The 22,959-nt window shown below is 49.8% G+C and overlaps 2 protein-coding genes across 6 annotated transcripts in view; one reads left to right on the forward strand and one right to left on the reverse strand.

Moving 5' to 3' along the window:
• Positions 1-363: 363 nt before the first annotated feature.
• CCAR2 (cell cycle and apoptosis regulator 2) lies at positions 364-8,750 on the forward strand. Of its 4 annotated transcripts, none has more exons than XM_084615303.1 (21): positions 364-382; positions 705-828; positions 2,285-2,376; positions 2,880-2,971; positions 3,184-3,298; positions 3,665-3,791; positions 4,155-4,251; positions 4,372-4,488; positions 4,686-4,914; positions 4,991-5,104; positions 5,185-5,348; positions 5,781-5,964; positions 6,057-6,281; positions 6,414-6,602; positions 6,684-6,843; positions 6,938-7,017; positions 7,114-7,263; positions 7,351-7,459; positions 7,543-7,740; positions 7,837-8,042; positions 8,204-8,750. In XM_084615303.1, the coding sequence occupies exons 2-21, from the start codon at positions 762-764 to the stop codon at positions 8,252-8,254; spliced, it is 2,766 nt and encodes a 921-aa protein (XP_084471429.1). In that variant the 5' UTR covers positions 364-382; positions 705-761; the 3' UTR covers positions 8,255-8,750. The 4 variants fall into 4 exon arrangements, with proteins under 4 accessions (XP_084471429.1, XP_084471428.1, XP_084471430.1 ...); XM_084615302.1 differs by lacking the exon at positions 364-382 and adding an exon at positions 384-474; XM_084615304.1 differs by lacking the exon at positions 364-382 and adding an exon at positions 384-474 and having other exon boundaries at positions 7,117-7,263.
• Positions 8,600-22,959, reverse strand: part of BIN3 (bridging integrator 3) — a 55,967-nt gene continuing 41,607 nt past the window's right edge. For both annotated transcript variants that reach the window (XM_084615324.1, XM_084615325.1), the window contains 3 exons: positions 12,791-12,932; positions 10,333-10,467; positions 8,600-8,976 (listed from right to left, as the gene is read on the reverse strand). In XM_084615324.1, coding sequence (XP_084471450.1) covers positions 8,830-8,976; positions 10,333-10,467; positions 12,791-12,932 — 424 coding nt within the window. In that variant the 3' untranslated portion in view covers positions 8,600-8,829. The remainder of the gene's footprint in view (positions 8,977-10,332; positions 10,468-12,790; positions 12,933-22,959) is intronic.

The raw sequence follows: 22,959 nt of genomic DNA on the forward strand, positions 1-22,959 counted from the left end.
CCTCAATGGGGCAGGGGGGCTGTCTAGCGAGTGTCACTGTACGGGGGGGGTACTATGATGTCATCTAACAAAGTGATGCATAACTGTGATGTCACTGGGATATTATGATGTCACGCTATACGCTGGCATCCCTTTGCCCAGGCTCAGGCAACTCCCCCCACGCCCGAAGAACATCCGGCGGGGTGCTTTCCCTGACCCCCCCCCCCCTCCGCCACACTTCCGGCTAGTGTCTCCGTTTGCCGCTCCGGGCAGCAACACTTCCGGCGGCGGCAGGCTGTGTGTCGGCGGTTTTCCGTTCCCTTCCGGTTGGGCGGGAGCGGGCTTCCGGTGAAGCGCTTCCGGGTCCCTATTGTCCCTTCTCCTGCTCCGCCCCCGCGCGCAGGTTGGTTCCGGTTCCGGCCCCGGTGGCTTTTCCCCCGTCGCAGCTACGCGGGGTGTGAGGGGGGCGGCAGCGTCTCCCCCCTGATCTGGAGGGTGAGGGGGGCAGCGTCCATCCCCCTCGGACCCCCGGGGTGGGCGCGGGCAGCGGGCCGGGCCTAGAGGGGCCGGGGCTGGCCGGGGCGGTGCTCGGGGCCGGGGGGAGCCGCTCTCCCGGGGCTGGCCGGGCTCCGCCCTGCTCCTGACTTCGTGCCCGGGGGGCCGCTCGCCGGCCAGGGCGGCCGGTGGCTGATGCGGCCTTTGTCTGTCTCTCTTCCCTCTCCTAGCCCAAGGCGAAGCCGCCGCCGCCGCCTGGAGAAGAGGAGCAGCCCGCTCCACCCAAAATGGCCCAGTTCAAGCGCCAGAAGCCTCTGCGAGCTGGCAACCCGCAGGGAGCGAGGCCGTTCTCAGGTCAGCTGGCCCGGCGCCTGGGGACGGTTTCTGCAGGCTGGAGCCTGCCTGCCAATGGCCCCGAGGGCTGAGGCGTCGCCCCCTTTTCCTGGGGAACCCGGCGTCAAGTGTTTGATCCGAGTGAGAGCCAGGACTCCTGGCCCCGCCGCTGACTCACTGAAGTGTTATCCACGTTTTATTTATGGATAATAAGGTGGTTTCACAGGGGACTGGTAAAGCTTTTCAGAGCCGTGGTTGAAGGGCAAATTCGTAATATCATGCTATTATTATTAACTCAGTTATTCCTGCATTTCTTTTTGCCACGACTAAAAGCGATAAGTGTAATATTAATATATTTCAGATGTAGCATGCCTTTCATCCCAAAGGAAACCTCATTGCTTCACTAGCTAAATACAGTTACGGAACGCGTAAATCTTCCCTGGAATATCACTGAGTTGCTGTAGGTCTAGTGAGGGTTCAAATTTTAGAATCTCTACAGAGAACAGCACTGAAATGCAGCTATCTTTGGGGTGGAGGGCTACAGCCAAGTAGTACACAGCATAATAATGTGTGTACGTATGTGGGGGGCGGGGAAATCAACTTTGGCTTCTCTAAAGACCCTCCCCTCTGCAGTTCCAGTCAGGTACAGTTGGCCTGCTTTGGGTCCCGTCTTAAATTGTTGCATGGATTCTGTGTGTTGGTGGTAATTTAACAAGTTCCACCAGAGAGGTGGGCGGATGAAGAGATTTCTCTGTGGTGTGTGAAGTACTTTGAGACTAATGATTTTTGTGAGTGTCGGAAAACAGTGAACATGGCAGCTTCTTTAATATTCTAATTGGTTTGAAATGTGTTAAATGTCAATTGATCACACACATTACCTAGCATTCAAAAATACAGGTACCCAAGCCCTGATTTTCATGGCCCAAGGCACATAATAAAAGTGGGGCTGAAGCAGAATATTTCTGCAATATTTAAGCTTTCACTTTTGGGCTGTTCAAATAACTTTCCAAGCATGGAAAAATTGTGGTACTGTCTTCCTGAGTCTGCAGGTAGACTGCTCCTGTGCTTTTATAGCTTTGCCAAGCAGCAGAAAGGTGACACTAAGAAGACATTAGCCAGGTTTAACCCTGGGGCTGTGGCAAAACAGGCAAGAATCATGTCCGTTTCATGGGAAATAGGTGAGCACAGATGGACATTGAAGCAATTCTTGTGAGAAGGAGTAGGAAAACTGGGACACCTGGACACAACAGATGTTATTCTCCTGCTTGCCCCCCTGTAATCTGGGCTGGACGAGTTGATTGTTGACACTGAAATGCCCAAAGTCTTTCCATTGAGTAGATCTGATTGGAACTACTATCTGAGTTGATCCCATAAGGTGTCGCTTTCCTGCTGAGCATGGAAGTTTGTACTTCCACTTAGTTTTTGACCTTCTAAGAATTTTCTAGGGATTAAATTTTTCTTTTGGTTTCCCTTCTAGGGACACACCCGACCTCCTTGTTGGGACCTCCACCTGGCCTGTTAAACCCTCCGGTCTCAGCAGATCTTATCCAGAATGCACGGCACCTGCAGGTATGTTGAGGACAATCCTTCCCTCAACCCCAGCTGCTTTGCTGCTTCAGGAAACCTAGAGTTTCTGTCCCCATGCCAATGTATTCTTTAACCCTCCAAGTCCTAAATCACTTCTGAGTTGGTCAGCTTTTCCCCTCATAAGATGTGGGGCTCCTAGTGCACTATCTGATGAGCCACGGCAGACTGGGTTGGAAAGACTTGTGCGCTGTGCATTCATGAGAGAGAGCAGGGCCTCGTAGCTGCTTGACTACAGTATTGTTCGGTCCTGGGGATAGTAGGGGCTGCCCAGGGCTGAGGCTGGCTGTGTGTGTGTGAGAGAGAGACAGAGAGAGAGGTGATTTGTGCTTGTACATGGAATGTGAGCACAATGACTGTGTGCATGAATATGTATTGTCTGTTGACTGCAGTGTGTAGTGGGGTGCATGCGCAGGCGGTGACTGAGCGTAGCGGCAGCAGTTGTGTGCTCTATGCCATAATGAACCCGCTTGTCCTTTGCCTTGCAGGTGGGTGAGAAGCAGCGAGTCTTCACGGGCATTGTCACCAGCCTGCATGACTACTTTGGGGTGGTGGATGAAGAGGTCTTCTTCCAATTGAGGTAAGGCGAGGGCTGCTCTGTGTGTGTGAGAGTGGGGAAGAGCTCTAGGAGCACTTTAGGACAAGAGTGCTCTTTCCTTTCTGAGTTTCCAAGGGCCTTCGGGAGGGGAGCATTGCTCAGGGGTTAGAACAGAGGGGGACTGAAGTCAGGACGCCTGGGTTCTGGTCTGAAATGATAACAGCAGTGCCTTGTTGCTCTGTGTTTTGCGACAGTGTCGTGAAGGGCCGGTTACCACAGATTGGTGAGAAGGTGCTGGTGAAAGCTGTCTATAATCCAAGCCAATCGGTGCCCTGGAATGCCATGAAAGTCCAGACATTGTCCAATCAGGTATCAGTTAAAGCGCTGGTAGTTCTCTCCATGTGTGGGCTGAAGGAGGATCTTTCCAGGCTCAGAGAACATTTGCCTTGATCTGGCAGCAGTAGCAGTTGCCACATTCCATCTCTGAGGCGGCTGCACCTTAGCTATGGGTGAGGATAATCCCTGTGAGCCTACTCAGGCTGCTTGTTTACCTGCGGCTGTGCTAGGCCCAGCAGCTAGCCTGGTCAGTGAAAGGTTAAACCAGGCTATGCCCTGGTGTTCCCACTGCTGCTTCCTGCCAGGTGAACTCCCTCTCATTCCCTTTGAGGGCCATCTCCTGTTGAGCCCTTGTTGTGAGGCTCTAGGCTTGAATATTGCATGCCTTTCATTCTGTAGCCCCTCCTGAAGGCCCCCACCCCTCTCCTGCATGTGGCATCCTTAGGACAGAAACAAGGCATCCTGGGAGCCCAACCTCAGCTGCTGTTCCAGCCTCACCGGATCCCTCCTCTGTTTCCCCAGAAACGTGAGTATAATGCGGGGGAGACTTAGAGCACTGGAGCTACAGGGATTCCTGGGATGATCCATCTGTCTTAGTGGCAAGGGTCCTGTGGACATTTTGGTCTCTCCTCTTAGCAAGGACACTTTTGGTCCTGGTGGCATGGGTAAGAAGTCTGGAATAAGCCCCAATCTTCATGAAGCCAGAGGAAAGCTTATGTGCACCAACCAATTCGATTGCCTCCAGACATGGGTTGTGGGAGCCCTGGGATGGCACCTCCTGGAGCGAGGGCGGGGGAAGCCAATGTAGCAATAACAAGCCTTAGTTAGTCCAGATAGGGATTGGCTTTTGGAGCGGCTTAGCAATAAGACTGTTTATTTGTTTCCCCAGCCATGAGCCTCTTCCAGTCATCCCCTTCGCTCCATCTGGGCCACCTTGGGAGATACCCTGGTCGGGGCCCAAAGGGCAGGCAGGACTCAGGCAGATGGTAAGGACTGTGGAAAGTGTGTCCCCTATAAGCTCCAAAGGGAGGGTTTTGGAGGAAGGAGAGAGGTCGCCTGTTAGGGCTGGAAGATGACTATACTTACGGACACTGTGCTGGTTACAGGGACGACTTTGATTCGAAGAAGCGGAAACAGAAAGGCGGCGAACCGTGGGGAGTGAAAAAGCCACGCCATGATCCGCCACAGTACCGGGTCTACTTTGCACGCTATGCTGTGGACAGGTGAGAGCCCACGGGTGCTAATGCAATAGCTCTGATTGCAGTCTAGCTTTCACTCTGCCCCTAACTTACTGCTCTCCCCCATATCCTTGAAGCCGGTAGCAACTGAAAGTCATTACCATCGCTAGCTTCTAATGCTCCACTGCCTGAGGCTGTGTGTGTCTGCTGCTAGCTCCGAGTTTCTCTCTGCCTGGCTCCAGCCCCTTCTGCGATGCCATGGAAATCCTGAGACGCTACTGCAGCATCCAGTTGCCCCGGGAGTTCTACGATGTCCGCCTGTGCTGGCTGGACACGTTCCCGCTCGCCCAGCCGCTGACCCTGAGGCACCCCAGCCGCATCCTGGTGGCTGACCCTGCAGAGGAGGCGGCGCCGCCCAAGACAGAGGAGGACGTTGTGCCGGAGGACGCGGATCCTGCATTCAGTGCCAAGGTGAGAGATTTCCTGCCCTGGGTGACATAGGGCAGTGGGTATCTGTGCCCGTCTGACCCTGTTGCTGTTCCCCCAGGTGATGCTGCTGTCGTCCCCAGGGCTAGAGGAGTTGTATCGCCATTGCTTATTATATATTGAAGAGCCCAGCGAGCAGAAGGAGAGTCCAGAGCACCCCACAAAGCAAATAAAGGTGAGGCTGCTGTTAATCTGTCGGGAGCAGGAATTCCCTCCTCTACAGAGGCTAATTGGGCTTCTCTTCTCCTTCCCTAGTTCCTGCTGGGGAGGAAAGAGGATGAAGCTGTGCTGATTGGAGGGGAGTGGTCGCCTTCCCTAGATGGCCCCGAGCCAGACTCTGACCCCATGGTTCTGGTTCGCACAGCCATTCGCTGCACCAAGGCCCAGACTGGCCTGGACCTGAGCGCTTGCACGAAGTGGTGAGTGTTCAGGGCTGCAGCCAAAGTGACCACCATTACCAATGGGTGAGATAATCGGACCAAAAATATACCACTCTAAATGAGTTTTCCTGTGTTGTTCATTCCCTTCAACAGGCAGGATGGAATAGCTGTATAGAACTTTGGGGTGCCTGCTCCGGGTTGGTGGATGGGGTGCTCAGATCCATGTAGATATGGGCTGGAACTTTGGTTTGGCTGATCACATCATGGCTATATATAGAATTCCTGCACTGGGTAACCGTAGCAACTGATTTTACTTTGCTTAAACCTAGTCTCCCATGTGACTTGGTTGGTTAGTAACAGCCGAGGGAAGATGGAGACCTTCTGTCTTTAACATGGTGGGGGAATGGACCCTAGCAGTGATAGGTTTTATTCCCTGTTCCTAAAAGCTGAGCCTCCCCTCCCCTGCTCCAGGTTCCGTTTTGCAGAGTTCAGGTATCTGCGTCGGGGAGACCCATTGCAGAGGGAGACGGCGGTGATCTTCCTGCCGGATGTCTGGAGCTGCATGCCGTCTCTGGAGGAGTGGGAGGCCCTGTGCCAGCAGAAAGCCGAGAAGGCCCCTCTGCCATCCCCCTCGCAGGAGGAGAAAGCTGAGATGGTGAGAGCGGGCTGTCATAAAGCCAAGAGCAATGGTAGTAAAGGTCTTATCATTCAGTCTTGTCAAGATCTCTCTGTAATGCTTTCAAAAAGGATGTGGAGATACCAGAAGCAGCCCCTGACCAGGAAATGGAGGCCAATGCACAGGAAGTAAATGCCACAGATGCTGCTGAACCAGAAGCTCCAACTCCCCCACTTGAACCTGCCATCGTTGCTCACCCGAAACCAGCAATGCAAGGTGGGCAGCCGAGCTGCTCCAACCTCTCGCTCTGCACCCTGCTGGAGTACAGGAGACAGAGGGAAAAGCTTTCATTTGAGGTAGGCTCACCTCTCCCTGGGGGCAGGCACCAGGCCAAGCTGGTGTGTGGTTCCCTGTTCTACTGTGGGTGAGCGGACCAGTTCTGTAGAGTGCTGCACTTAGAATTCTTTCTGTCCTTCTCCCTCCCCAAGGTGGCGGTGATGGCAGAGCTCTTCCAGGAGATGCTGCAGCGGGATTTTGGCTACAGGCTTTACAAGGCGCTGCTGGCTCTGCCCGAGAAGGAAGAGATGACAGAAGCAAAGAACCTGGAGTCAGAGAAGCCAGCTGAGCATGAGAAAGTGCAGGAGGAGGAGGCAGCCAGTGAGCAGGAGCCTGGGCAGGTGTGTCCCCATGCCCATGGGGCCCTCAGCTGAGACTACAGCGAAGTGCTGACTCTCTCTCTCTTTCCTGCCTGTGCGCAGACCCATCAGGAGGAGGCAGAGCAGAAGCCAGCATGCAGTGAAGATCCCCAAGAGGATGAGAAGGCCAAAGTGGAGCCCAAAGACTCAACTGATGAGCTGTGCATGCTGAGCCTAGAGGATGACCTGCTGCTGCTGCGAGACGAGGAGGAGGAGGACTTTGGTAGGTCTGGCGGGCGCACGGCGTGGGTGGCACGTGCGTCCAGTTCCTCCAGTTGGGCTGTGCAGACAACTTGCCTTGCTTGTATCCCCTGTAGGTGTCAAGTTAGAAGATGCAGAGGTGCGATCCATTGCTTCCAACCAGTCAGAGATGGAGTTCTCAGCGCTCCATGACCTGGTCAGTAAGCCACAGGGCTGGGGGAGAACAGGGCTGTCATGAGCTTGGGTTTCAGTGCAGGTCCCTAGCTATGTAGGTATGTGCCTTGTTCCTCAGCAGCCCAAGGAGCTGGACCCAAGTGCTGTGCTGCCCCTGGATGCCCTCTTGGCCTTTATCTACTTCGATTTGAATTTCTGTGGCTACCTGCACAGAAGAGACCTGGAGAAGATCCTCATGACGCTGGGGCTACATCTTTGCAGGGAGCAGGTGCGTACCAGCTGGGGGGGAGGGGAGGGGAGGAATGCTCCATTGTGAAGGAAGTTGGCACTAACTGGCAGCGTGTGCTGTTGACAGGCGAAGCGTCTTGTGAACAGACTGGTGACTCAGTACGTGTGTCAGTATCGGAGCCTGCACTACAGTCGCCAGGACAGCTCTGACCCCATCCCGGAGGAGGGGCTCTTGGGTAAGTATTGGCTACAGGGGCCGTGGCAATAGGTGCCTGGTGGGGGAAATCCCCCCGCCCTAAGTCAGTTGCTCTTGTTTCAGGAAACCTTGCTTTGCTGCCTGCCTCAAACTCTGTGGCTGAGGGTTCTGCCCAGCCCAAGGCAGTGGTGGAGCATGGGGATCTGATCTCCCACAGCGGGACCGTCCTCAACTTGGGAAAGCTGCTGGAGAAAGCAGAGCAGACTGAGAGTAGCCGCCTGTACCTGGAGAGCAAAATCCACACTCTGGAGGTCAAGCTGGGTGAGCCAGAGTGCACTGCTGGGGTGGGGGTGCTAGAGTAGGTCAGGGCCCACCCGGGGGGGGGGAAACAGGGTTGAATTTGTTCTCTGCCCACAGAGGATGCCCAGACCAGGTTCTCAGCGACAGAGTCCTCAAACAAGGTGCTGGCTGCTGAGCTGCAGGATGTACAGAAGCAGCTGGCTGATATGGAGGAGCAGGTGAAATCAGCAGAGAGGCAGAAATCCCACTTCCAAAGGCTGCTGCAGGAGAACAAAAAGCGCCTCGTTCCCCTGCAGCTGGAGATCCAGCGGATCATTGAGAAGGTATCAGACTCTCTCCACACCCCCCCCCCCCCCCCCGCAAGAGTGAGACATGGTAGTTAGTATCTCTTCTCTCAGCTAACACCTTTGCATGGGCAGAAGTGAAGTACTGTGATGATGGGGGGGAGGCATCCTGCTGCTCATGCCTTCTTTCTCTCTTCCAGACTAATAACTGCTTAGAGAAGAAGGAGGAAGAACCAGCATCTAGCAACTGACACCTGTGGATCCCCTGAAGCTATTATAGTGTGCCGAGTCTGTGCCCTGTCATGAGCCTAGACTAAAAATGGCAAGGTCAGTGAGTGAGGGGCTTACATGCTGAGGAAGGAACCAAGAACCCTTTCACTGCCTGAGGCAGGAGACTTGAGCTGGGTTCCCATTATGGGGGAGCCTAACAGTGTTGGACTGCAGCACATGCGACAGCTCCACTCTGACCCATCATCAAACTTTTGAGGTAGGAATTGCTAATTGTCTACAAAGGTGTCTGGTAAGTGATGGCTGTGAGCTCCAAATGAAGGTCTGCCATCTGCACTTAGTATTGAGGTGGTGCTTTAGACAACAAATGTGGTAACAACTTGTATTTAATGGGAAAGGTTGAAACCCCCCTCCTTTTTCTTCACTTGTCTGTGGCTATATTTTGTCTTGTCTCTTGTTTTCCTACTGAGATGACTTTTTTTTAAAATCCTGAATAAATAGTTGTGTGCTACAGGAAAAGTTCTGGTGCTTGTCCTGTCTTTGCTCAACAGGAGTAAGCTGGAGCGGACAAGAGGCTCCCCCAGCATAGGTAGGGTGGTCAGTCATCAGCCACAATGGACAGGGCCCGCAGCTCACTCAGCTTGGCTTCATTCTCTTTCTCCCTCTGCTCATCTGTAAGGCCTGGCTCATCAATCTGCTCTGTCAGGTCTCTGAAGATCTTGTGCATTTCAGTGTAGTACACAACCTGGGGAGAGATGGTATCAGCCTTACATTTTAACAATGGCTGCTAACAATGGCTGCTTACTGGCCAGTTAACCTCAGCCCACCCAAAGGGGGGAGGGGAGGGGGGGTTTGTGGTCTCCAGTCAGCTGACTCCCATAGGGAGACATACTTCAGTGGGTGGTACTGAGTCAGGACTGACCACCCCCTCCCTGCAGTGGCTCAGTATGGCACCAGGGGGACTGCTGTGTTGGATCAAGCTTTACTTTATTATCTGCAAGAGGCAGGGTACAATGTTAAACAGCATCCACTAGGGGGCTCCACACTCTAACTAGAGGATCAAGCGATGCCCTAGTAATGAAGCTTACCTTACTGAACATTGCGACTGCAAGGAGGAGAGGGAGAGAGCAGACTAGCATTTAAAGCCTCCCTGAAGTGGGTGCATGTGCCCACTGGTGCAGAGAGACTGGGTTTTAAGCATTAGCTGAATATCTACTCTGACCTTAACAAACGATGGCAGGGCCCCCCCCCCGCTCTCTAGAACTAAAATAGAAATTCCACTGAGTAACTTGAAACCCTGCAAAGATAAATAACCTGGAATACGCCTTTGCCAGTCAGTGAGGATCGGCACAGGGACGCTCTCGCCAGCCTGAGTCAGGATTCCTGGCTCAGCACTGACTCATTACAATTACATTGCCTTGGGCAAGTCACCTCCCTTGTCAGATGTGTCTGGGAAGGGCCAAGGACTGACACCTCACTGCCCTCCAAACAGGAATGGAAAAAGCCCTCTCCACATGTCAGCGTCCCAGACGCCTAACGGAGGGTGATCAGTGCCATATCGCAGGTGAATCAGTCTGTGGGCAAGTGGCTTTTGGATATGCAGAGGCCCAAGTTCATAGAGACTGGCACCGTGGTCCAGTGCTTCTCTGGGACGCCAAAAAATCACAAGTTCAAATGCCAGGAAGTACCTACAACATTCCACTTGTGTTGCCTCCCCTCGGCTCAAGGGCCCAGGTATTCAGATCAAAGAGCCACCCAGCCCCACAATCTCACCTGTTTTGGGGGGGCTTTGCTCATTGACTTGAGGGGGATTGTAGGATGGGGCCCTAAATAAACATCACGAATGTTTTGCTCAGGTCCTTCTGCTGAAGCGAAGCACCAGATCTGGGCAACGCTTTGAGGCAGAAAGGGCGCAAAGTTCACTCATGCTGTTCTTCCTGCACGGCATTCAACCACCATAGAACCAGATCACTATGCTGGTGAGATCAACCGTTCACCGAAATAACGTCTGAAAGAGTCTCCGCTCCAGAGAGAAGCACAAGCTAATGGACGTTGACATGAGGGCAGCCAGCGCAGGGGCAGGTTTCACTATGGGTCTCACCTGAGCACGGATCAGTGATTCAAAGCTGGGCTCGAAGTAGTTGATGCGGCTGCTGTAGAACTTGGGCATCTCCTCCAGAAGCTGCTTGTTTTTGGCTTCAAAGTCCTCCTTCACCGGCCTCAGCTCCTCACGGGCCTGGGAAACGAGAGAGGGGGTTGCTCAGCTGCCTTAAAAATCCCCTTTCCCAAAACAAACCAAGGTATGAATCTCGATAAGGGAACATTCATAAAGAGATTCACAGGTAGGTCACTCAAAGGCAGTAAGGACTCTAACACCACTGTGGCAAGCTCCTTGTATCTGCCACATGCACCAAACATTAAGAGCTTTCCTTAGCCAGTCTCCTCTATGTTGTACTATAAATATGCATCAAAGTTGCTTTTCTGTGAGCAGCAAGGTACAGATGACCTGCTGGGAGACCTAATAAAATAGTTCCTTCTCCTGCCTCACAAAGAGAAATGAACGCTATACGCCGGGGCCCTCGTCCGAAACCAAACAGAGCTCTACAGAGCAAACCCAGAATGCGACACAAGATCCTCTGACTAGCAGCTCTAGGACAATGTTAGCAAGCACCTCACTTGGACATTGGCAGATCTCTCTCGCTGGGATAACTGAAAAGTTCTGAAGGACCCTACAGCACACGCCATATTGGGGGCCCATGCCGGTGCCATGACCCCATATTCAGAGAGGAGGCCTCACTTGGCCAGCAAAGCAACTTTGCTATGCTGCTGGAAGTAAAGGTGAGTAGGGGAGACGCCAAGTTGAGCTAAAGCTTGGCTGTCGGACCTGCTAGCGCCGCTGGGCTGATGCCGAGACTCTGATGGTCTTTGGTCTGCCCTCGGGGTTTTCTCCCTAACCTTGTGCCCTCTCCTGTCTTTGCACTTTGCCTGTGACCTTCAGTTTGGAGAGTCCTATTGGCGATCTTTAAACAGAAGCGTGGGGAGAAAGGGAAATGTCTCTGAGAAGGGGTGGAAAAGGGCAGGGAGGGGGTGGGTGCTGAAACATTAGACAAGTTCAAGTCTGCCACTTAATCCTGGTGCAATTCCAAAGGGCGGGGGTGGGGGCTAGCAGTGAGATTCCACATGCTGGTCCTGCTCTGGCAGTATCTAATCCTATGGACAGATTGGTGTTAAGACAGGTTCCGGGGCCTTTGTTGGGAAAGCACGCTAGAGATATGGAGCAGGCATGACTTCCGGCTAGTAAGGTCTTAAAATGACACCAGGCTCGAAAGGGGCAAATGCATTGTCTGACACCGGTCCAGCTACCGTTAATAAAAGGCCCAATGTATATTTCAGGCCGGATGGAAATACCTTATGAGGGTATGCTAACTCCCTACCAAATATCTGGATCTCTCTCTTGAATAGCCTGGCTTCTGGTCCTCCCCAGCAGCAGCAGCTCTGGCTATCCCAGGTGTCCAAGCTCAGACTTTTGATTATTTATTTCAGATTTTCATGGGGAAAAAATTAGATCACACCAGAAGTTCATTAGGCAAAAAATAAAACCGACTTAATCACCAGGACAAAAGAACTCCCATTTTTCCAGCCATAGCTTTAGTCACTGAGGCTGAGCAGCATAAGCTGCTTACTATGAAGTCTGAATTCTCTTTTGTTAATGCTGATAGGGCTGTTCTTTAACACAATACTTAATTTGGCGGGGAAAGTGATCAAAACGGTGTGTTCTTTGACTCTGATGAAGGCGACTATTCCTTAGAGGTTTCAAGCGAATGTTTTGTAGCAATGACAGATTTGGCTGGGAATGCTGGTGAAGAAAAACAAAACCTAAACCCCAACAATTTTGCTCGAATTTCAGAAAGACGTAAGAATTTGGTGACGGTTCATGTTAACCAGCTATTGCAATTTTGTGAGACCTAAGCTTTGTACCAGGTGGCAAAGGTGTAGAATTTTATGATTGTTTTTTTATAGCTGTTTAGGCAAATTCTGAAGTTCGGGGGAGTGCTGTCTCCTAACGTGCTCTTACAGTTATCTCCAGTTCTTGTGGGCTTTAGTTTGGAGAGGACGTTCTGTTTGGTCTTAGACTGAGTGCTCTTAATTTACCTAGATTTACCCAGCATTGCGCATGTCAATTTAATTTTGAAAAAATAACGGCACCTTGCCCCAAAACACTGAATAAATGATACTGAAGGACAAAAGATCATTCAGTCCATTTCCCTGCTGAGGTAGGGTTGTACCCAAGTGTACGTTTCCAAGGGATTTCCCAGGTCTAGTTTTAAATGTCCCAAGCAATGGCGTTCCGATCATTTCCCTTGCGAGTCTATTCCATAGCTTAATAGATCTTCGATGCCTAGATTGTCTCTGTCTTAATTTCATCACGCTATGCCCACATACGCCAGGGAAATTGTACTGTGCCACCCTGCATGCAAGCCTGCACACAAGGGGTGCCCTAACATTCTCTCCAGAGCTTTTCAACCCCAGCAGTAAGCACCCGTCTCCCAGCTCTGTACCTGGTGTAGCTTGGCAAGGATGGGGCCGGTCTTCTCCTTTTCTTCGTATTTTTCCACCTTGGACTGCAGCCGCTTGTAGTCTTGCAGAGTCTGCTCACGTCTCTTCACTGCCATGTTCAGACTGGGGAACACGCTGCTGAACCTGCAGGGGTTCAAAGAATAAACCCCCCGTGAATGCTGTGGCCTAGCTGGACTCATCTTAGGGACATATCTGCTTGGCCAAACTCCCAGCTAAGAGCGTGTTAATGCAAGGTGCTCAGGCAGAATTCTGAATGATACTAGGAGTGGGCGTTAGCACCTGTCCTCAGATTACTGGTAGGGCAGAGGCAGGGGTAGGACAAGTGCTCTTAAGGCCCGATCCAACCCCCAATGACTTTAATAGGAATCGAATCAGGTCCATAATCGGCACGAGTCTTTCCATGCAACAAGACACGAGATTACACTACAGACCATATTTATCCTTTTGGAGCTTCCAGCAGATGCATCATGGGTCCTATGCCTTTACGTCGAAAATGTATTTCACATTAACAGCCTGCAAACATCTGAAAGATGCAGATATTAAGTGGGGAGAGGAATTCTATGGGGAGTTGCAAGGGGGTCTGACTAGAAGTAAGGGAACAGTATTGGACAAATGGAAATGTAGGCTGAATATCAGTAAGCATTTCTTAACAGGGAAAGCTACAAGGTCTGGCATAGCCTCCCTAGGAATGGGGTGGAAGCCCCAGAGCTCAGGATATTTAAAATTAGACAGGGAAAAATGCCAGGATGGAACATTTTTGCTCTGGCCGCTGGAGTGGGTACAAACTAATTTCTATGACGCTATGAAAGATATAGGGGAAGGAGAAAGATAAGAGCTGCTGGCCCTGCAACACGTAGCTGTCCCTTCTCTCGTCGACTGGAAACTGGGCTCTCCTTAGCCAAGAGACTGCTATTAACTCAGCCCAAGAAGGGAGAGCCCTAAGACTAAGGGAGGCAGAGACAGCCCTCAGCATTTCCCTGGGGGAAGAGAAAAGCATGAACAAAGGCCTGGGACCACAAAGGAGCTAGTCCTGAGGGATCCCAGTGGCCCTGGCACTGCCTTGCAGTTTCTCCACTGCTTGGAAAGATTATATGAGCCACATGTTGCTCTTAAACCAGGGCTTGGGATCATTAGCCAGTCTTCCTGGGACACAAGCACTAGTTCATGACTGAGAAGGAGGAGGGTTGCCAAGACAAAAAGAGGAACAGGAAAGAAAACAGAGGGAATGCAGAAAGCATTCTTTTCTCTCTCCTGACTTGTGCTGGCTAGCACTCAGGGCACAATCCTGTGAGGCACTGAGCATCTCCAGTGATACCACGGGAGTGAAACATCTTGCAGGATTAGGCTGCAATTGATGAAACAGAAAGAAACCCCGATCACCTCTTTTTGCATGTGGAAGAGCTCCATTTTGCTATTTCCTAAGGTGAATAATTTGCTCACACCTATCCCACTTCCTGCACAGAGCATGGAAGAACAACGGGGGTTGTCTAGGTGCTCAATACTCACCAAAACATTGGTTGTGAAAAAGATATTCCCGGCAGCTTTCGTGGCATTTCCCACTAGAGTGAGCGTGATGCAATCCACACTCCCAACACCCTCTCATCCCTCTGAGTCCTTTCGCTAACATGAACCCTGCACTGTGGGGATTTAAAGACACACCACTCCTTTTACTGGGCTGATCTTACTCTTTAATTACTTTCCCTTTCAGAGAGGGACACGGTCAAGTTAGTTTAGATCCAGAATTTAGAATCTGTTAATCAAAACAAGGAGTGAAACCAAACCTAGTCCAAATAGAAATGTATTTATTATAAACTTCCATGGGCATTGTGAGACTGAGCTAACTAGTGTTTGTAAAATGCCATATTTATCCTCTTGGAGCTTCAAGCAGATGCATCATGGGTGGAGGGTGCTACTAAAAGGGAAAGTTCATAGAATATCAGGGTTGGAAGGGACCTCAAGAGGTCATCTAGTCCAACCCCCTGCTCAAAGCAGGACCAATCCCCAACTAAATTATCCCAGCCAGGGCTTTGTCAAGCCTGACCTTAAAAACTTCTAAGGAAGGAGATTCCACCACCTCCCTAGGTGACGCATTCCAGTGCTTCACCACCCTCCTAGTGAAAAGGTTTTTCCTAATATCCACTGTCATCTGCCACCACTGAGAACAGTCTAGCTCCATCCTCTGTGGAACCCCCTTTCAGGTAGTTGAAAGCAGTTATCAAATCCCCCCTCATTCTTCTCTTCCGCAGACTAAACAATCCCAGTTCCCTCAGCCTCTCCTCATAAGTCATGTGTTCCAGTCCCCTAATCATTTTTGTTGCCCTCCACTGGACGTTTTCCAATTCTTTCACATCCTTCTTGTAGCGTGGGGCCCCAAACTGGACACGGTACTCCAGATGAGGCCTCACCAATGTCGAATAGAGGGGAACGATCACGTCCCTCAATCTGCTGGCAATGCCCCTACCTATACATCCCAAAATGCCATTGGCCTTCTTGGCAACAAGGGCACACTGTTGACTCATATCCAGCTTCTCGTCCACTGTAACCCCTAGGTCCTTTTCTGCAGAACTGCTGCCGAGTCATTCGGTCCCTAGTCTCTAGCGGTGCATGGGATTCTTCCGTCCTAAGTGCAGGATTGTGCACTTGTCCTTGTTGAACCTCATCAGATTTCTTTTGGCCCAATCCTCTAATTTGTCTAGGTCCCTCTGTATCCTATCCCTACCCTCCAGCGTATCTACTTCTCCTCCCAGTTTAGTGTCACCTGCAAACTTGCTGAGGGTGCAATCCACACCATCCTCCAGCTCATTAATGAAGGTATTGAACACCACTGGCCCCAGGACCGACTCTTGGGGCACTCCTCTTGATACCGACTGCCAACTAGACACGGAGCCATTGTTCGCTACCCGTTGAGCCCGACAATCTAGCCAGCTTTCTGTCCACCTTATCGTCCATTCATCCAGCCCGTACTTCTTTAACTTGCTGGCAAGAATACTGTGGGAGACCGTGTCAAAAGCTTTGCTAAAGTCAAGGAATAACATGTCCGCTGCTTTCCCCTCATCCACAGAGCCAGTTATCTCGTCATAGAAGGCAATTAGATTAGTCAAGCATGACTTGCCCTTGGTAAATCCATGCTGACTGTTCCTGATCACTTTCCTCTCCTCTAAGTGCTTCAGAATTAATTTCTTGAGGACCTGCTCCATGATTTTTCCAAGGACTGAGGTGAGGCTGACTGGCCTGTAGTTCCCCGGATCCTCCTCCTTCCCCTTTTTAAAGATGGGCACTACATTAGCCTTTTTCCAGTCTTCCGGGACCTCCCCCGATCACCATGAGTTTTCAAAGATAACGGCCAATGGCTCTGCAATCACATTTATTTTGTTCATATAAATTAGGCAGTTGCCTGCAGTAACAAGGAAGTGGATCCAAGAATGCCCTTTCCAGTCTTATGTTCCCATGTCAGGGTTTTGGGTTTTTTTATTTAAAGATACACCAACTATTTAAAATCTAGTCCATTTCACACACCTCATTAGAAGTAGTTAAGAGGCCCCACACTTGTCTCCGAGCCCTCCTGCGGAGACTGGTGATTTTACAGTCACATTTTTGTATTTTTTAAAATATTTTTTCTCTCCTGTTCCTGCTGTGTTACAGAGCCACACAACACCGTGGGAAGCTGGCTGTCTACACAAGGGGGGAAATAAAGAAACTGACCCCTACACAAGTCCTGTTCTACGCATAAAGCACACAAACTGACAGAGGAGAGAAAAATACTATTCCCCCACTCATCTTATTAATTTCTAATCACCCGAGGTGTTATTTGCAACAACACCAGCTTCAAACAACAACGTTCAGACAGATGGGAAAGTTTTAAGTGGATGGTGGCTCTTTAAATATTGTCCTGCATAGTTATGAACCCAATGACAACAATCTTGTGTTAGTGCCTGAGAATTAAAAAGGGACGGTGACTTGCTGTGAAACTAGCCTGTCTAGTTTCACTGTCCTGACCAAGTGAGTTGCAAAACATAAGGAAATAGCAGTGAGAGGAAGTAAATGAGACTGTGAACATTTTTCAGGATTAATAATCTACAGTATTCATATAAGGCAAGGGAGCGTTTAACTCTGAATTTACCTTATCAATGTCTCTTTAACACTGAGTTCCAGCTAATGCAGTGCACCGTCTCTCTTATCGTTACCACATTTGTTCTGTGCAAAGTTAGAACCGGGTTTACCTCTCACATATAACCGATCAAATTCTAAGTATTTTGTGAACCTGACCTCCTCTACAGTCCATCCAAAATGTTACTGCCACAACCATCTCTCTAGCCCATTGCTTCACCATGACACGTCCTCTGTGTGAGGCACTTGGCTGGATCAACAATGTACTGAAGAGCAAAATCACACATCTTGCTGTCAAGGTTTTATCTCACACAGCCCCTGCCTACCACTTGCACTTTCTCGCCTTTCATATTCCCTCCTGCTTTTACCAATGATACCGATCTCGGGATCCTCCTCCCACAGCTGACTCCTCACCTCCCTCCATGCTCCCCCTTATATTTGGCACCCCCCCTCCCTGAGTCTGTTGGCCAAGCCATGTCACTTGCACCATTTAAATCCCTCCTGAAGGCTCACTTCTGCTCCCTCACCTAGGCCAAGTAAGGGGAAATAAATAGAATCATTGGCACTGCCAGGCTGTGCCTAAGCCTTATGGAGTTGCTTCATCTTTGGATCACTGTCACCTTTCTCCTTCCTCACCTCCTTCCACTTATAGCCCTCACTCTACCCAAAACCATAGGTGTCATTTGACTTCTATATTTAGGGGGTCAGCTCCAGTCAGGCCAATGTGGTTGTGCATTTGGGGGGAGGAGGAATTTCGTGCCTGCCCAACGCTTGTAGGTTTTTTGGGGGGGGGCGGCAACACTCCCCTGTCCCTCCCCAAACTATGCCCGTGCCCAAAAACCTCTCTTACTTCTGCTCATCAGTGCCAGTCCACATGTAATCTAATATCAGCCACCTTTGGGTCAGCTGACAGCAGAGTTAAGGAGATCTCCTCCTACACTCGGAGACATCCCTTGCTTTTCATCTGTCCCCTTGGCTGCTTTCACCATTGGAGAGAGGCAGTGAGGGTTATTAGTCTGGGAGTCACTGTTGTAATCCTGGCTCTAACACTCATTCCCTCTGACAAGTCACAACTGCCCCGTCTCAGCTTTCCCCATCTGTAAGATAAGGGTAATAATTCAGATCTCCGGTTTTAGGCTACACTTGATGAAATCTCTCTGAAGCAATAGCACAAAATGGGTTTTTATAATGTAGACACACACACAAACACCCAACAGGTTCCAAGTTTGAGGCATTGAAAACTGCTGATGGGTCCCCAAAAGCCGTGTTTTGTAAAGCAATCTGACGGTGAAAAGCACTATGCAAAGGCTAACTACAACCTGGGTAGAAAGCTGAAGTCGCCCCACCCTGCCCCCGTCCCTCTCCTCTTGTCACAGACTGTCCGGAAGTGCTGCTAAGCAAGAGCCTTAGTCACTGTAAGTCCCACCAGCAGCACACCCAGGATGGGAGCTCTGTGCCCCAGACTGAAGGGGTAGTAGGACTATGCTATCAAAATCCATACCGCCCATAGCCATGGAGCCAGGTGCCAACAATTATGCAGGCGACAGGAATATTCATATTAGCACCAATGTTTTGTGAATTAAGAAATGTCTGAATGAATATTTAAGTATGAAACCAGCAGAGTATATTGCTGAAAGTGACAGAAGAGGCAGCCAACTAGGAGATGGAGGAAAGACCCACAGGTGACCATATTAAGCTGGTTTACAGAACTGAAATGAAGCTTTGTGGTAAAAATGAAACCACCCTCCCTCCTCACTAACTGTCAGTGGACTTCAATCATGCACACAAATGACTGCCTATCAGAGAACTTGCTCCTATGAAACTGGCCACTGTACCTCCACAGTGCCCTGGATAACTTGCTGTTCATGAACTATATGGTCAGTTTTACAGGCTAAAACCAACAAATCCGTCATGAAAACAGCTTCAATAGTACTGCAACATTTATCCTTCTGTTATGTCTTTCTTACAGGTGAGCACATTTTATACCCACCTGTACTGAAATACCTATGATCAACAAGGGGTAACAGAGCAAAAAGGAAAATCCCAATTTATGAATTTAATTGTGTTTGATATATTTAGATACATGAACTATGTCGAAGGATTCAGCCGTGGAAACAGAAGCCAGGCTTGCTTTGCAGCACTGACCACTTCGCTCTGTGCATGTTTAATATTATTTATTTTTACCGGGGCTGCACTCAATATGTGCTACGTGCTGAGCAAACACATAGGGAGACAAAGGCCTTGCTCTGAAGCACTTACAGTCTAAAAAAGACAAAGTCCAGAAGCGTTGGGGCACAGGATACAAGGACCATTAGTGTTTAATATTCCCTGCTCAGACGGCGAAATACCAGCTGGTGTTACCATGATCCCGATCGCTAGGTATAACTCAAAAATAGACATAGATGTATAGTGGGTTAGTGCAGGGGACGCAGTGCGCCTTTCATATCTAACTATGTGCCCACCTGATTACGCTTCCCACTCTGCCCAAGAGTCCACGGGGTGACACAGACTATCACAAACCACAGTCACTGCAAAGCCGCTGTTCCAGGGCTCACAAGTGCCCACAATGTCACCAGCAAGACAACCGCTAATCAGAACAGCAGCCTACAGAGACCACCCATAAGGACAGACCCTCGGGCCTTACGTTATCCTGCCCTGCAAACACCAAAGGCAACTGTGCCTTTTATTGGTGATTCTTTGCATCCACCATCCCTTTATCTCATTAAGGAAATGGGGCTGGGGCATTAATAACCTTGCATCGCCCTGTGCAACCTGAAAAAGTCATCAGCGAGCCCAAGGTCACTCTTCCATCCAGCTGGTCACATGCAGATCAGATGCTGCTACTCTGAGATTGCTTTTTATAGTCAGTTTCACACAGGGTTTGCCATTATATTTAAATGTCGTATCAGCTAACAGAGTGGCTCCCACTGGGACTGGCTGCAGAGGCCCTGCATTTCGTGGGCATGGGGGAAATATTTAAATATTTAGCTGCTATGTAGATAAGTCAAGAAACACATGTATTAAAAGGGCTGGATAAATAGGAATCTGAATGAACACAAGAGATCTGCACAGAGGGAATGTATAAACCGTCATGCCCTTCCCATATTAAAGGCCCCGTGTACTCTGTGGCAGGATGGCCATGAATTCGGTGGCTTTTTGGTGCACCAGCCTGCAAATTCTGCAGTAGCTTCACTCAAATTACATGGTCGCTATTTAAAATGAATTCGAGATGAAAAGGAATCAGACAATCAGTACAGTGACCCCTGTTTTTATTGGGATATTACAATTTAATTTATTTTAGGATCCTGAAGGAGGCAAGGGCCAGATGGCGCAGGAGGATGGTAACGGACCATGGGAGCCTTTCAGCTCCGAGTCACAACTTCAACTCCCGACCAGGCCAGATGTTATTGAAAGTTGTGACCATCCGATGGCTCAGGGGTGGCCTCTGTGCTATTAGTTGGGTGGGTCCCAGTCACGTTGCCAGCAGACGGGTCTACAGCGCAAAGCCCACATTGCCACTGATTGCCTCCCGCTTGGTAGTCTCAGCAGAAATGCCAGGACTGACTGGGCCGGGGGATGGAATTCCCCTCTCCCCAGGTCCACACTGAAGCACTGCCGTGGGGAAAGCTCACACTCCAGCTGCCTTTTGCTGTACTTGTATGTGGCTAGACAGAAGCCTTCAGTCTCCAGTAGCATTTGGCCCCAGCACTGTGTTCACATGCACACACTTGTGGCTTTTTTTTAAATACCCTGACCACGTTTAAGGCAGTCATTGTCTTAAAGAGGAAAACAGCCTTGACATAACCACTCACTCTTCTGTGGCATCGCTGCTTACATACACCCAAGATATGTGCACGCTATGAACCGAATACATGGTGAGCTCGGAACGGACGGCCAGGAGATGGAATGCAGTCACTTGTCAGTGACAAAGGACTTTACAGAGCACAGCCATCAATTTGCAGCATTTCTCTAGAAAAGCAACAGAGGCTAGTGGTGTGAGCAGAGGGCTGGAGTCCAGACGCTCTCAAGTTCTAAGCGCATCACTGATACTGACTCTTTCTGTGGCCTCAGGTAATTCACTTATCCTTCAAGACTCCTCTCTGCCATGATGCCTGCAAAACCCAGCCGGTTGGTCATGGCTAGGCAGGTGACAAGCTGTGATTGTCGCTCCTCCTCGCTTTCTTTCCTTTTCCTCCCTACCTCCACCCTCAACTATAATCCATGCAACTAACACAGCTGAGCCAATTCTACATCATATTCAATTGCCGTGTAAGTTGCATCCCTATTCTCTGGCTGTTGGGGTCTTTACATTGTCGGCACAATGGGGCCTCAGTCCCATCGGAAGCCTTTGGGTGCTACCACAATATAAATATTGCTACCACCTATAAGAATATCTGTGCCTTACTTTCCTCACCTGTCATGTTGGAATGACTCCTGGGTGGAGTTTGGAGGATTCATGTCAGAAACATACTTTGAAAATGTACAGAGTTATGACAGCATTACACATTACCCTTTCAGTAGGCTCCTCAACATGGTTTATGGATAATGCTCAAAGATGTGTGTTTAACAAGGGCTCTCTCCACCACGACCCATTGGGCTTAGTACTAGGATAGCACTTTACACCTTGAAAGCACTGCACAAGACATCAACTAATTAGCATGTAACCATTCACATCCGATGAACCCACTAAAGCAGAAAATACTCATTTGGCTCTGAAACGTGGCGTGCGAGATCTCAGACAAGGACCTGCGACAATGTTGCCATTTGCTTGAAGGTAGATCTGTTTTTAAAACAAGGTGGCTTAAATTTTTGCGCTGGATATCTTGGATTTAACAAAGTTAGATTCTGTCGCCCACAATGGAGGGGCATCATGCTTCAGAGTGCTTTAATAAAATAGCTCCAGCACAGAGACTGAAGAGGCAGCTACTCTGTAGGCACGGCAACTTCTGTCTCATCAGGACTTTTAGTGCATGGGTTATTATATACTGTATTTTGGGGTGCTGGGGTTATTGGACTCCGCAAGCTGCCATCATCATAGTGCATCATGCCAGCTCCAGACAATCATGACAAACTGCAGATTCAAGCTCCCGAATCAAAAGAACAGAACTCTATATTCAAACAACATGGAAAGGGATGAGCCCTCAAAACCAAGGATGTCCAGGGTTAAAGCTGGGATGCCGTGGTTTGATGCTCCACGCCCCTGAGGTTTAAAATATCTTACTCAATGCTGACGTTTCAGCGTTAACTTTCAGTTTCCCGGGGTAGGTGTTATGGGCTTAAATCAGACCCTGAGAGCTTTTTTATGAAAGGCTATCCAGCAAACTGAGGATCAATGAGATCTGCACCCACTTACACGACAGCTGAATTTTTCCATAGTGCATTAATAATCATCAGTAAACTATTAACAGAAATGATAGTTTTTGGAAGTTTGTCATAGTGTCTGAGGATATCCTGGGATGCCACCGCATTGTCTCCGTTGTTAGGAGTTCTCTCATTTCAGGTCTGATCCTGAGGAGTTCTGAGCACCCACAGACACGATCAAGTTGTGATTGCTCAGGACCTCGCAGGAACAGCCCTTACTGCTCTGTGCATTCTCACAGGTAGGTAGCGAGGCACATGGTTTAATTTTATATTGCAAGGGTAATCAGGTAAAAAAGGCAACATGCGCCTTCACTGGGCTGGGGCTGGATCGGGTTGAGGAAACAATTCTCCTGCCATCAGATCCTGTTGGCTCTAGATGGAACATTCCTATGGAAATTCTCTCATTACGACAGGACTTCTAGACTTACACTGAAAGGTATGGCACATGCTACGTATTTTCCCTCCCAATTAAGGTTGTCCCTAATTTTTCTCCTTCTTTACTGGAGTGAACTGCATGTGGAAGCAGGCTCTCAAGCCAAATGCCTGGGTGGTATGAAGCACAGATGAAAGATATGGCTCTTGTTATTGCAGTGGGGTAAGGCACAGGACAGTGAGCCAGGAGACCTGAGTTTTGTTCCCAGCTTTGCTACTGAATCATTATGGGCTTCGAGTAAGTCCCATA

Source organism: Lepidochelys olivacea (genome assembly GCF_965140295.1).
Source record: "Lepidochelys olivacea isolate rLepOli2 genome assembly, chromosome: 26".
Lineage (NCBI taxonomy): Eukaryota > Metazoa > Chordata > Testudines > Cheloniidae > Lepidochelys > Lepidochelys olivacea.